This window comes from Notamacropus eugenii, chromosome 6, assembly GCF_028372415.1.
Source record: "Notamacropus eugenii isolate mMacEug1 chromosome 6, mMacEug1.pri_v2, whole genome shotgun sequence".
Classification (NCBI taxonomy): Eukaryota; Metazoa; Chordata; class Mammalia; order Diprotodontia; family Macropodidae; genus Notamacropus; species Notamacropus eugenii.
Genome location: NC_092877.1, coordinates 231,949,161 through 231,965,026, shown reverse-complemented (window position 1 = coordinate 231,965,026; position 15,866 = coordinate 231,949,161). Strand labels below are relative to the sequence as shown.

The window sequence follows — 15,866 nt, the reverse complement described above, 5'->3', positions numbered from 1 at the left end:
TTTTAAGTAGACTCTCTACTTTAGAGAACAATTTATGTTTCTTAAGGAATGTATTGCTATCTACTTGTATGCCAAAGAAATTATGTAAATAGAAACTGTCTAGTTTCTATCACAACTATAAATCATTCTTATCTATTCTTCATGTGCTCATTATAGTAGACCTACATTATCTTATGACTGCTAAGCCTAGTTTCATAACCATGAATTTAAAAATTATGTTTCATATAAAACTCCCTATAAATTAGCCTAAATTAGAATGGCTTACTGTATGACTTAACCCATTATATCATGAAAAGGATATAGATAAAAACAGAGGGATGAGTATGAAAAAAAATCCATCACTTTGTCTAGTTTTGCAACAGGATGTTAATGGAAAAACAGAAAGAAATTGGGGTTCATCTGCTACTCATGCAAATGAACATGACATTTCTAAGTCTTTATTTTCAAGTCATCAAAAACAGGTTTATTGAATGCTACAAGGGTTTGCTATAATAAAGTTAAATATCCACCAGGGGACATTTTAATTAGTTTCCATCATATCTAGTTTATAAGTAGTTACTTTTTAATCAGCAGGTCTTTTCTGAGTGAAATGTTAGTTTTATGATCACTCATATTTAACAAGAAAAAATACCTGGGATAAAAGAACAACAATGATCAATAGCTAGCATTTATGTAGTGCTTGAAAAGTTTTACAAATGTTATTTTATCCTCACAAACCCTCTGAGAGGTAGGTGCTATTATTATCCCTATTTTACAGATGAGGAAACAGAGGCAAATAGGGATTAAATAACTTGTCCAGGGTTACACAGTTAGTAAGTGTCTGAGGTGATATCTGAACTCAGATCTTTTTGATTCTAGGACAAGTATTCACTCACTGTGCCACCTAGTTGCCAGCTCATTACACACAAGAAAAACAAAACCCATTACAAACATGGATAGTGAACAAAAACAAATTTCCACAACGGCTACGTCCAAACAACATCTGTCCCATTCTGTATTCTGTCCTTCAGCTCTGTCAGCAGGTGGATGGCATGTTTCCTCACCGGTCCTCTGGATCCCTGGTTAGTCATGATGCTGATAGTGGTGCATAGTGGTATTCCATCACATTTATGTAGTATAACTTGTTCATCCAGTCCCCCATTTATGAGCACCCTCTCAGATTCCTATTCTTTGCCACCTCCAAGAGAGCCACAAACACTGTTGTATATTTGTTCTGCTTAAGACTAATTCCTCCTTTAATCTACCCTCCTCATTCTCTCTCCCCTTTCCTTTTTATTTCCCTTTTGCGTGAAATAAATGTTTCTGTGCCCAACTCTTTATATGTGTATGCATATTCTTTCTTCTTTTGAACAGTTCAGGTAAGAATGAACTTCAAGTGCCGGCTATTCCCTCTCTCCCCTCTCCTTGCTCACATCTACTAGATGTGTGATTATGTGTGATAATTTTTCCTAACCTTCCTTTCCTCCCCTTTACCAAGTATATTTCTCTTCCCTTTCTTTTTCCATTGTTATCTTAAGATCAACATACAACAAGAACACTCTCAGGTCTAGTCTAATTATACTCCTGTGGACTCTGGTGATGGTAGGGTTCAGAAGGGACACGTATCATTTTTCCATATTTGAATGCAAATAATTTATCCTTGTTAGTCCTGTATCATTGTTTATTCATATTTGCCTTTTTTATATTCCTCTTCTGTGTTTTAATTTTAGAGTTTCTCTGCAGTTCTGGTCTTCTCATCAGGAATGGTTGACAACTCTCTCATTAAAGATTCACTCCAGCAGCTGCCTCGCCCTCGCCCTCCAGTAGTATTATATTATGTTTTTTGGGGTAAGCTTTTTTTTTGTTCTACACCTATCTCCTTTGCCTTCTGGAATACATATTCCAAGTACTTCACTCCTTTATAGTGATGGCTGCTAAATAATATACAATTATGACTTTGGCTCTTCCATGTTTGAATTCTTTCTTTCTGGTTGCTTACAGTATTTTTTCTTTGATCTGGAAGCTCTATGTTGTTCCTGGGAGTTTTCTTTTCGGAGTTTCTTTCAGGAGATGACTAGTGGATTTTTTTCTATTTCCTCTTTGCTCCCTGGATCTTTTAAAGAGTTATTGCAATAAGCTGTCTAGGCTTTTTTTTTTTCATCATAGTGTTCAGATGGTTCAACGTTCATAAATTTTTTTTCTCCTCAGACTGGTCAGTAGTTTTTGCTATGAAATACTGTACATTTCCTTTTATTTCTCCAGCCTTTAGACTTATGGAGTCATTGGCTTCTATTTAGTCAATTCTAATGTTCAAGGGAATTGATTGATTGGGCAAGGTTTTATAACTGTTGAGTCAAGCTGTTAACTGGAAATTATTTTTTAAAATATTTTTAACATTCATTTAAATTTTGCTTTGAGTTCCAAATTCCCTTCCTCCTTCTCACCCCTCCCCCACTCACTGAGAAAGAATGCCATATGACATTGATTATACATGCAAAGTCATGCAATCCCTTTCCATATAAGACATGTTGAAAAAAATAATAAACAACAAGAACTACAAAGAAAGTGAGGAAGGCGTACTTCAATCTGCACTTAGAATTTACCAGATCTCACTTGGAAGGTAGATGTTTTTCATTATGAATCCTCTGGAATTATCTTGAATCATCTTATTGATCAGCCTAGTTAATCTTTCATGGTTGATCATCATTACAACATTGGTGAACAGTGTTGTTCTGGTTATGCTCACTTCACTTTGTATCACTTCACATAAACCTCCTCAGGTTTTTCTGAAACCATCTGAAACCTCATCATTTCCTACAGCATAATCATAGGGCATCCCCTCAATTTCTACTCCTTTGCTACCACAAAAAGAGCTGCTGTAAACATTTCTGTACATATGGTTTCTTTTCCTGCCCCCTCCCTTTTTAAAATCTTTTTGGGATACAGAACTAGTCGTGGCATTGGTGGGTATACACAAAGGGTATCACAGTTCTAGAGCACTTTGGGCATAGTTCCACATCATTCTCCAGAATGGTTGGCTCATTTCACAGTAGTTCACTAGTAGTACATTCATGTACCTCTTTTTCCATATCCTCTCCAGCATTTATCATTTTCCTTTCTGATAGTTTTAAGGTGGTATGTTAGAGATGTTTAAATTTTAATATTTCTAATCAATAGTGATTTAGAGCATTGCAAAATGTGATCATTGACAGCTTTGATTTCTTATTCTGAAAACGACCTGTTCATATGCTCTGATCAGTTACCATTTAGGGATTGGCTCATATTTCTACACATTCGACTCAGTTCCCTATATATTGAGAAATGAGGTTTTATATTAGAGAAACTTGCTGTACAGTTTTGCCACAGTTTCCTGCTTTTCTTCTGACTCTGGCTATATGAGTTTTATTTGTGCAAAATATTTTTAATTTTATTTAAAAAAACATCCATTTTACTTCCCATGATCCTCTCTATCTCTTGTTTGGTCACAAACTTTTCCATCATCCATAGATCCTGATAGGTAAACTTTCCCATGCTCCCCTAATCATCTTTTATTTCAAAATCTTGTACCCATTTTGTCCTTATCTTGCACTGTAGTGTGAGATGTTAGTCTATATCTAGTTTCTGTCAAAAGGCTTTGCAGTTTTCCCAGGAATTTTTGTCAACTGGTGAGTTTTTGCCTCCAATACTTGGCTCTTTGGGTTTATCTAAAACTAGATTAGTATAATCATTTACTTCTCCGTGCTTTGTACATAATCAATTCCACAGTCCCATCACTCTATTTTTTAGCCATTGTCAGATTATTTTGATGATTTGACCACTTTCTAATATAATTTCAAATCTGGTACTTCTAGGTCCCCTTCCTTTACATTTTTTTCATTGATTTCCTTGACATTATTACCCTTTTTTCTTCCAGATGAATTTATTCTTTTCTAGCTCTATAAAATAATTCATTGATAAGTTTCGTTGGTATGATGCTGAATAAGTAAATTAATCTAGATACAACTGTCATTTTTATTATATTGACTTGGTCTAAACATGAGCAATTATTATTTCTCTAATTGTTTAGATCTGTCTTCATTTGTGTAAAAAGTCTTTTATGACTATGCTCATATAATTTCTGGGTTTGTCTCGGCAGGTAGAATTCCAAGTATTTTATAATGCCTACAGTTATTTTAAATGGAATTTCTCTTTCTATCTCTTCCTTCTGGGTTTTGTTGGCAATATAGAGAAATTATGATATCTGAATTTTATTGTATGTCCTGTGACTTTGCTACAGTTGTTTTGTTTCAACTAGTTTTTTAGTTGATTCTCTATATTATTGTTGTCACTTCAGGTTCTCTCAGGGTTTTACTGCTGGTACCTAGAAGAGTGGGGCAGAGAGAAGAGAAACACCATGGTATAGTGAACAGAAAGCTGGTCTTGGGTTAGAAAGACCTGGATTCAAGTTCTATCTCTCACACCTACTTCCCTCCTTCTGTTGAGGACATCACTATCCTTCCAGTATCTCTGGTTCACAACCTTAAAGTATTCCTTGACTCCTCATGCTCTCTCACCTTATCTATAACCAACTTTGTGTATCACCAGTCATCTAAATTACCAAATCTTATCATTTCTACATTAACATTATATTAAATCTAAATTAACATGACTTCTTTTATCTTTGCCTATATTTATTCTACTCACAGGATAACCTCCCCAGTTCAGTTACTTTTTAATTAGTCTATGGTAACACCTCTAAACTGATCTTCCTGCCTGAAGTTTCTTTCATCTCCAAGGCATCTTCCACATAGTGGCAGGATGTGAGTTCGAATCTGTTACTTGATAGCTGTATGACACTGGGTGAGTTATCTAATGCCATAGAATCATTTTGCACATCTCTAAAATGGAGAAGATAATAATAGCACTTCCCATACAATTTTGTTGTGAAGAGAGAGATTTATGTAATGCTTCTGTAAATCTGAAAGTGTTGTATGAGTGCTAGATATTATTTCACTAAAGCCATAGGGGCAGATAGGTGGCAAAGTGGATAGAACGCCAGTCCAGGAATCAGGAGTACCTGACTTCAAATTTAGCCTCTGACACTAAGAGGATGAAAAATACTTCTTCTATATCTTTCATTATTATTAAAGGAATATAATCTGAAATCTAAAGACAGCATGTTTTTTTTAATCAAGTTCAGGTTATGATAGACTAACTTTATTGTCTTTCTAGATGAGAGAATGTACATTAAGAGAGTCAAGGAAATGCTTTAGATACAGTTTACTTAAATTTTGGCAAAGTATTTGACAACATTTCTCATGCCATCTAAATGAAGAGAAGTAGGCTAAACAGTGGAAGAATTAGGTGCATTTCAAACCATCTCAATGACCAAACCGAAAGAGCAGTCGTTGGAAGGCAGTGTCTACTTGCAAGGAGGTCTTTATTCAAATGCCTCAGAGACTTTGACTCCACTGTTTAACACTAATTATCCTTGTCTAAAGGCACATGTGACAAAAAGCGAGGAGGGATAACTCATGCAGTGGATGAGAGGATTAGGTTTTATAAAGGCTTAACAAGCTAAATTAATAGGCTGAATCAAATAATATGAAATTTAATAAAGATAAATACAAATTTTATATTTGGGCTCAAAAAAACCACCCTTGTAAGTACAAACACGGCTAGGCACCCATCAGTAGAAAAACGCATGGACTTTATTGTCTCCCAGCTGTTCCTTCTAAGTAAACTTGTTTGGGGGTCAGTTTATTGTTTAACTACTTTGACCTGTCTGTCTCCAAATCAAAGATTTGGGATGAGGATTAGATCAAATCAGGATGGAGAGAAGTAATGAAGCAAGGAGATGAGGACAGATATTGCTAGCAGCTAGTAAGCAAGAAGTTTAGTCACAGGCCAATGGAGGCCTGTGACACATGCTAAGAAATGTTGTTCTAGAAGTAGATGCTCTAATATAACATGGTGAGAATAAAGGTAAGACTGTGAATTTTCTTGATACTAAGGCAAAGTCAGTTGAAGAAACACTTGATTTTCTCAGTTTATATTTTGTAGATAAAGAGAAATTCTCACAAAAAAATTTTTGATCCTGAAAGCACACTTAGAAATGCTTCCGTCATATTGCATATGTATATATATATATATATATATATATACTGTTCCTAGATCTGAATGATATAAACTTAGACATCCAAAAATAAAAGTTATAGCTAGAATCCGAGCTGTGGATAGTGACAACCAGGAGTCATAAAATTTAACAGTAGTCAGACCTTGACAACCAATGGTAAGATTATCCAACTAATACTGATGTTAGTTGCTACATAAATCTCAACTCTGATATTTACCTTTTTTATATTAAAGGTTTATAATCTGTCTGAAAAGACAGTAGGTTTCATATTTATCTTTTCACTGAGTTATTTGTTTGATAAGTTTTAAAAAATTATTTAAAGTGTCTGGGAAATTCCAACTGTATAAATATACTTCCCCAACATCTCCAGCCATGTATTCTCCTCTATGATCATTGTCTCCACTCCCTCCTGATCTGAAAATTAGACTGTGATCTTGGAAACACCCTGGGCTTTGATAGCTTGGTTCTAGGCCTCAACAGAACTTCCTGGACATTGCCAGCTATGTCACTATGATTGTACGACCCAATCTCTCCTTTATATATTATCTTCCCCTATTAGAATATAAACTTATTGAGGATCAAGATTATCTTGTTTATTTTTATTTGTATCCCTATCACTTAGCACAGTACCTGGCAAATGGCAAGCATTTAATAAATGTTTTTCTTTTCTATTTATCTAAAATGGAACAAACGTTCATTGAAATGTTTATACATCTATCTACGTTACATAAATGAAATAAGAGTTAGCAGAACGAGTTTACCACAACAAAAGGAACTATTTTTATCGTGATGAAAAACATAATAAACAATTGAACATACACATGAACAGTTTATTTAAAGTGACAGATGCTAAAATTAGTGGTTTACAACATCAAAATTATTTCCTTGTCTTTAGAAAAAACATTTCAATATTAGATTTTCCCAGGGGATGTTTTATGTTCAATCTATACGTCAAAAATTTATCATGATTATGTATTGACTAAAGTACTATAGCAAAATGATTCGTAATCAAGACTTACCTGCCTTATCACCTTATAAAAGCCTTCCATAACTAGCTGAATAATGAAAGTACTAAGACTTAAGGGGGAAAAAGATTGATTTTGGTCATACTTATAGAAAAAGAAAAAGTGAGTCCAGTTTTGAAGTCCATGGTGATGACTGCAACTCTCATTTGCGTATTGACAACATTATCATGCTAAAGGTTATGATTGGACAGTACTTGTAATATACAAATATTTAAAGTCAATGGATCATAGACGTAGGGTTTTCTTTTTCTTTTTGTTTTCATGAAGGCATTGGAAGAGAAAAGAAAAGCTTGTGAATTACAAAATTAGAGACAGAAGGCATCTGACATACAGATGAGGAAACTGAGCTCCAAAGAGGTTAAATGATTTGCTGAATGTCACACAATTATTTACTTGTTATACAAAACTTATATTAGTCAAATTCACAGTAAATTAATTTTATCTTTATCTTTATTAATAACTACTTTAACAGTTTTGGTCCTGGATTATTGATTGGACATTCACCAACATGTAAATTCTTTACCAGCCTTACTAGTCTACTGAAAAGTTACAAAATCATAAATACTGAGGGTAAGTTAACAATGAATGGTTTCTTCTAGTATGTGAAACCTCTTTGTTTCCCCATGTTCCTTGGCAAAATCATGGTGGTCAAAGATAAAAAGGATGAGGAATATATCCTTAAATAAAATTTGGCAAATCTAGAATTTAATGTTTTTTTATTTTTAAGTTATTATTACAATAGCTTACATCCTTCATCTGGTGTACTTTATAACTTACAAAGCACTTTCACATTCATCATTTCATTTGTTTTTCACAATGAGTTAATCAAAAGATGAAAATAGGGGTTCTTTTTTTTAAATAGGTGTAGGTTTAAGAAAGCTTAAGTGAATTACACAAAATCACCTGATGGATAAGGTGCAGAGACAATCAAACAACAATCATTCATTAAATGTTTACTATGTACAAATCACATTAAAGATACAGAGAAAAAAATCAAACAGTTTCTAACCTCAAGGAGCTTAAATTCTATTGGAAAAAAACAACATATACACATACAAGTAGATACAAAAGGAATATTTTTGGGAGGTGGAGCTAGCAGTTGAGGATATCAGAAAAGTTCCAGTATAGGAGATGGAGCCTGAGTTGAGTAATGAAAGAACCTAGGGATTCTAAGAGTTCACATGCATCGCAGAGAGGATGGAGAGGCTGTGCAAAGGCACAGCAATAGGAGATAGAATGTCATGTGTGAGGGACAACACTGAATTAACGAAATGGAGAAATGAATCATAAATTTGGAAGAGATTGCAAAAGATGGCAAACAGAAGTTTGCATTTTATCCTAGCTCAGATTTATAGGTTGCTACTGGAGTATCTTGATGAGGGGAATGACATGGTCAGAGTCTTTAGGAAAATCACTTTGACAATTCTGGGAAGGATGGATTGGATAGGAAAGAGATTGGAAGTTGGGATACTATTTAAGAGATTACCGAAAACTCCAGGTGAGAGGTGATAAGGACCTAGATGTGAATAGATGAGAGAATTAAGAGAAGGGGATGGATGTGAGATATGTTATGGATATAGAACTGACAAGACTTGGTAATTGATTGATTTAACGTCAGTTGCCAAACTGGGCTATGAGAGTAGAGTGGAAGATAATTTCTAGGTTTCAAACTAGGATGGCTGACAGCACAGAGGTACTCTCAGTAGGAAAGTGAGGAAAATGAGATGGGGCACAGGGAGGGGAATAATGAGTTTAGTTAGTTATTATGCAACTGTAAATTTCTTGTAAAAGCCAGCAAATGAGATGATCATGTTATTCCAAAATAGGTTTACTTACATAGTTATCTGGTAAATATCTTCAGATTTCCCTTGGCGTAATCTCAGAATCCAAGCACCAGGATTTGCTTTTAATTGAAAATATCCCTTATGAGAAGAAAAGAGGATCACTGAATCAGAGTACTGTGACTAGACCTAAATGCCCAAGAGGACAGTTATTAAGTAGGGATAATGGTATGATGCATAGTGTAGGGGTTTAATAAAGATCTTTTTTAAAATTGGGTTGGAATGGATCTTTCAATCTAATCTAGTTTATACCTCTACCTCTAAACAACATTGTGCCAGAAATCGTAATGCACGTTTAAGTAATTCTAGAAGAGATTCTAATTTTCCTCAGTAAAATGTTCCAAAACCAAGACCCTTCTCCTTCTTTAATGAATATATTCCTAATACCATTCAGTTTTGTTCCCTGAAAACTGATCAACAGTGATAAAATAAAGGTTATCTAATCATATTAATATAAAATCTAACAAGATTAAGGGTCAGTTACTACTTACACTTCTAATTAAACTTCTCAATTATTCTTTTGTTTATGGAACACACAAAATACAGGTATTCTTTCATTTTTATCTTAGTACTTCAGTGTCCAACTGTGCTATGTTATAGATCTGGGTCATACTTGTAAGAATGCAGCTCTGTTGATCTAATTAATGAATGAAGGAGGTCCATCTCTCTCTTTTTGCTGCCTCAAATCTTACTCATCTCATCATGACCCATTTCAATGGTTACCTCACTCGGAAAATCTCTCCTAATTTTCCTAGATGGAATAGATTTTTCCTTTCTCCTTAGACATTAAATAACCTTTTTTCTCCTATGACATTATTATTTAATGGTATGGTGCTACTTAAGTGTTGTACTCCAATTCTTCATTGTAGCACAAACATGAGATCTTGAACACCACCTGAATGATGCATAAATGCAGATAGACTGTATGTGCTAACCTGAAAAACTCTGAGCCCCAGAATTCCAGGCAACTGTTTAGCTTCTAGGTAATGATTTCTAAGAACACATCACCCACCAAGGGTGGGCTGTGATCTGGACTTGTGGAGGGAGTAGAATTCATGAGTCCATTACAGTTATTTATCTTTATAAACATTACATTCTCTCTGCTCGGATAGGAGCTCAATAAGGACCAGCTGTATATTCATCATCTTTGTATTTCTCCTAGGATGTAGCAAACTGTTCTGCACATTTATTTTATAAGGCAGTGGTGATTTATCTGGGTAGTGTTAGTTGTGGAAGTTTCTTCCACTTTTGCACATAGGCAACTGATAACCTCATGCATGGAGTTAAGTGACTTGTCCAAGTTCACAATTAAGTTGTACAAGAAGAACTTAACCCTAGGTTCTCTGACTTGACCATGATAGCTTGCTATTATATATAAAGGAGGTGCTTAATAAATGTTGAATTAGATGATATGGGAAAATATCTATTTCTACACAATACTCACAAGGTTGGCCATCACAATGGTATCAACCATGATAGGATTCTTTCTCGTGCCTAGGGTAAACTGAAGTCCCCGAGGAGGTTGTCCAGTAGTTTCCTCAAAGCACTGTCCTTCAAGCAGTAGATATTCTAGTTCGTATTCTGCTCTGACAGTTCCCTCAATCTATGGAGACAATATTTCACACTTTAAGTAAAGCATTTTCATCTTTCACAATATGAATTTCATAAACTAGAAATAGTTTTATCATAATGTAATAAAAGGGAAGAGTATTTATAATAAGTTTAATCCTTTTCTTTGAAACCTTCTGATAAGATTATAGAACTCTATAAATTTCTAGAATAGTCCTAAAGAGCAAACACTGTCATTTTTCCATCCCATGGTATTAACATTACAGTATCCCTTTTCAGGGTACAAAACTATCTTGACTTATGTACTAAATGGTAAGGCAAAGAAACTGGAACAGAAAGACATACTGTACACATAGCATTTATGGGTCAAATTAAATGTGAAGGTTTGGGCTGGAAAGGCTCTTGAGGAACAAAGGAATACATTCTTGTCCATATCTTCTAATGACCTCTTTTCTGTAGTTTGTCAGGACTACCCTCTCCTGGTTCTCCTTCTGCCCATGTGATGGTTCTTAGTTTCCTTTGCTGACTATTCCTCCAGGTTATGCCAACTAATCATGAATATCCCTGTGGCTCTGTCCTGGACCCTATTTTCTTCTCCTTATATATATTATTTTGCTTAGTTATCTCATTAGCCATAGATTCAATTATCATCTCTACTTTTCCAGGTCCAACTTCTCTCCTGACCTCTAATCTCACATCTCCAATTGCCTACTGGATATCTTGAAGTCACCCTCATCACCTAATACCTGGACTATTTCAAAATCTTATGGCTGGTCTTGCTGACTCAAGTCTTTCTCCACTGCAGTTCATCTTCCACACAGCTGCCAAATCAATCTTCCTAAAGTGGAGGTATAATCATGTAACACTGCCCCACCTCCCTTTCTCAATAAGCTCCAGTAGCTCCCTGTTACTTCCATGACCTAACATGATTTTTTGTTTGGTTTTTAAAGCCCATTAAACATGATTCTCTTCTGCCTTTCTAGTCTTCTTAAATTTTATTCTTCTTCACATACTCTGCAATACAGTGGCATTGGCCTTGTTGTTCTTTACAGAACACTATTTCCTGACTGCATATTTTCATAAGCTGACCCCATACCTGGAATTTTCTCCCTCCTCATCTCTGCCTCCTGACTTCCTTCAGCACTCAGATTAAATCATATCTTCTAGAAGAATTCTTTCTAGGGCCCCCTTAAAACTTATGTCTTCTGTCATCAATCATGTTCACTTTATCCTTACAGATCTGGTTTGTAAAGATCATGTCTCCCAGATTAAACTTCGAGCTTCATGAAAGCAGGGCCTGTCTTTTTGCAGCTCTTTGTATCCCTAACAACTGATATGGCACATAGTAGGTGCTTAATAAGTGCATATTGGTCTGATGACCAAAAGGCAAGGATGTAGAACAGAAGGTTGTACTCTAATTATAGCATTAAAGAGACAACTTGAGTATAAAGATTTGGACTAGGAATACTCTCAAGGAATACATGAATAAATTCTGGGTTTAGATTTTCCCTGAAGGGTCCAAATCTATGATTCCAAAGGATGCCCTGAGGGTTCCAGTTTGCCTATAGAAAGGGAAGGAGGGTTCCTAAAGAGCCAGAATTGAATTGGATCCCTCAAAATCTATTTTTAAATGGATCAAAATCAATCTAACTAAATAGAACAGAGGAGCTATGAACTGAGTTTTGAAGATATTTATACTTGGGGTGTAACACCAGGAAAATATATATTGGGCAGCTAAGTGTTATAGTGGTTAGAGTGCTGGATTTAGAGTTCTGGAAGACATTTACTAAATACATGATCCAGGGCAAGCCATTTAACTCTGCTATGCTTCAGATTCTTGATCTTATAGGACTGTTGAGCAGATCAACTAAAATAATATGTTTAAAGCACTTTTGAAAATGCTATGTAAATGTCAGTTATTATTATTAGGAACACAAACCTGAATTTGTTGGAAAATATGGCCACATTCTCTGAGGGAGAGGCAAAAGGAGAAAAGAAGCAGAGGAGCCCCACCCAGGAGAAGTTCTGGTCAGGTACTATAGCAGAGAGCTCTCCATGGTGCAGTCTTGGAAGCCTCTAAGAAGGGAATGATGGTGTACATATAGTGCTATCTTTGGGGTTAAAGGACTTGAATTGAAATGCTGCCCCTGTGACTTGTATGACTTAGGCAAGTCATTCAACCTTTATGGATCTCAGTTTCTTCATCTGTAAAAGAAGGGGAATGAACTAAATGGGCTCAAAAGTCCTTTCCAACTTGATTCCAATTTTTCTACGAAAGGGAAAAAGGATGACTAGCAGGGAATGGGAAGGAAGTACGTCCAATATACAGAACTATGAGCTTGTAGTATGACACTGTCAGAATGCAAAGGAAAAGAACCAAGAAAATTTCTATTAAGGTGAGAGTCTAAGTTACAAGATATTTAAAAAAATTTGAGTTAAAAGACATTTCCAATATTACTTGTTCATTGTGTTTCTAATTACATTCCCTAGTATCTTTAGGACCCTCTGTAATGCCAGAATCATTGAGACATTTGATTATAGGCTGTGGATCATGTTTAACAATTATTAAATGTAAAGTTGTTTCCATACTTCCTTAGTTTATGAATTTGAAATACTACTGGTTTTTTATTTTTACAGAACCAACATTCCCTTAGAGATTATGTGGCATGAATTCAACTTATTTTTAATTATTCAAGTAAATTATTTATGTCTGGGGGGAGTACCCACTATATATTCACTCAAGTTCAAAAAGGAAAATTCCTTTTCATTTTCTCTTAATTCTTCCCAAATCAATGGTTGAATGATGGTCATTGCCCACACTCTTTTTCCCATGGTTCTAGCTGAGATAAAAGTCTCTAACTATGTATATATAATGGGGTGGGATATAATTACTATGACATGGGGAATGTTATGGTTTTCTGACTTTTCCTTTGATCTTACTGTGGTATAGTGGGAAAAGGACTAGATTTAGAGACAGAGAAATTGTTTTCATAATCTGTCTCTGACACTTGTTACCTTTATGATCATGGGCAAGTCATTTAACCCCTCTCTGGGTCTCATTTATCATTTGTAAAAAGAAGATCATGGACTACATAACTTTAAAGACCTTTTGATATCAAAAGCAATGATCCTAGGGTTGCCTTCCTGGGGCTTTTGTCCTTATGGTCCTTGTGTAGAAGATGAAGGAGGTAGATTTTTTTTTGCTCTATCAATGGTCTTATTGTTAGTATCAGCTTGTAAGGGGGAGGGTTAAGGAACTTCTTAAGAAGATATTCTTTAACAGGCATCTGTAAAGGTAATTTTAGTAGCAGAATAATATGACAGTATCCAACTCTTTGAATTCTACTCAGACACTACCTTCTACAAGAAACCTTTCTTGATCCCACCAGCTGCTATTGCTCTCCCCTACAAAAACTGATCTTGCATTTATTTTGAATATGGTGTAAGATGGAATTTGTGTAACACCCCTGTTCAACTGCTCTCTTCCCTCCATTTCTGCCCCCTTGATGAAATCATAGAAGGGGAAGATGATACTTATCATTTTAGGTGAAGCAGCTTTTGCATTGTTATCCCTTTACACAGTGTGAAATTCTACTTCATGGAATCAATAGGCTGACTGGAGATCGCCATGTGCCTGGTGTCCTACAAAAGCAAGCCTGTCAGCCTTGGAAGACAACCGAAACAGAAGAGCTTTGTGGAGTATGAACCCTGGAAGTCTAGAAGAGAGCTAACTTTGGAGCAAGAATCAATACCTGAAGAAGGTTTCACCCTTTGCCTTCCCCCTTGCTTCTCTACCAGAAAGTAGGTGGGAGGGAGGCAACTGGTGATCTGGGACTAATGCTGAGTGGAGAGATGGGGACTGGACATGTAGATCAGTAGAGAGATGATAGTTAAACCTATGGGACTTAATACCTTTACCAAGAAAGAGAATATATAAAGAGAAGAGTACCTAGAGCAGAACCTTGGGGAAGACTCACGGCTAGAGGCCATGGTGTGGATGATGAGCCAGAAAAGGAGATAAAGTGGAATAGTCAGATAGGTAGGAGGAAAACTAGGAAAAAATCAGTGCCCCCAAGTTAAGAAAAGCCATCCAGGAGGCAGAGTGCTCAATAGTGTCAAATGCATCAGAGAAGTCAAGAAGGATTAGTACTGAAAAAGAACATCAACTTTGGCAATTAAGAGATCATTGGTCACTTTGGACATAGAAGTTTAAATTCAGGAATGAGGTAGAATGCCAGATTGCAAAGAGTTGAGGAGTCAGAGTAGAGAAAGTGGAGGCATACTTCTTGTAGGTGCTTAGTCTTTTTTACTAAGGCTATGTATGGCTGTGGAAACATGATTCCTAGGTTTTCAAGGAAAAGTTCTACAGATAAAATTTTTATAGCTTCTTTGCTTTAAGCTAATTGTGTCTACTGACCGATTATTAATGATGAATGTACAGTTTGGGGCTTTTGAACTACACTTTTGGGAGTATGAACCCAGAAAGTATTTGAGCTGGGGATAGTGGTTGCCCACTGAGTATGCAATCTGTAAGATCTGTTCAAGTTTCAGGAGCTGTCCTGGAAGCTGTGCTACACATGAACACTTTCTAGACATAGATATATTGATATAGATGCTCATATAGCTCTATCTATATATGTACACCTGTTCTGCCAGGGTTGTGTTTCTCAACTATTAGTCTATAGGAATAGGTGATTCCCCTTCACCTACAGGTACTGGTCTTTAATTGTCTAAATTTTCCATTCCACTCAAAAGCCTTGAAATGATCTAAAGAAATGATTAAGGGATCTATTGCTTATGAAGCAAATAAAAGTAAATAAAAGGTAAATATGTTCCAGATTGAATCTGAGGTGCTGAATCTGGAAGAGCTAGTTATACTCTTCATGGTAACAGTGATATTGGATTGGAAAGGATAGAGCATGCAAAACTTATTTCAGTAATACTCTGAGCTATTCCATTTTGCCACTCCAACTCTATGGATGTAATAGTATCAAATTTAGAATCGGAGGCTAGCTTGGTTGGCTCTCTCGTAAATAACTGGAAATTATAACTTACATCCTTTAAGTGAATATTATCGAGGTCACAGGAACTGTGTACTGCTTCAACCAACCAGCCTTCAGGAGTAATCATGTTGAGGGTCAGAAGAGGGGATTCAGGCATTTCTAGGAACTTTGCCACAGGTCCCAAAGAAAGAATATTATTGGGCCCTGCGGTCAATTCTGGTTCCAAAACAAACCGGTAGAAGCTGTTGATAAAAAAACACAACGATGAGCATCATATCCTCAGACTGATATACTTTCAGCTGAAACCCTTCAAATAAAAATATCTCGACTGCTA

The 15,866-nt window shown here is 35.7% G+C and overlaps 1 protein-coding gene across 7 annotated transcripts in view; it reads right to left on the bottom strand.

The window, feature by feature from the left end:
• UGGT2 (UDP-glucose glycoprotein glucosyltransferase 2) overlaps positions 1-15,866 on the bottom strand; it is a 245,734-nt gene that overhangs the window by 58,757 nt on the left and 171,111 nt on the right. For all 7 annotated transcript variants that reach the window (XR_011969897.1, XM_072622097.1, XM_072622098.1 and 4 more), the window contains 3 exons: positions 15,585-15,774; positions 10,405-10,563; positions 8,956-9,041 (listed from right to left, as the gene is read on the bottom strand). Coding sequence is in view for 6 of the 7 variants with exons in the window: in XM_072622097.1 (XP_072478198.1) it covers positions 8,956-9,041; positions 10,405-10,563; positions 15,585-15,774 (435 nt within the window). In the remaining variant the exon portion in view is untranslated. The remainder of the gene's footprint in view (positions 1-8,955; positions 9,042-10,404; positions 10,564-15,584; positions 15,775-15,866) is intronic.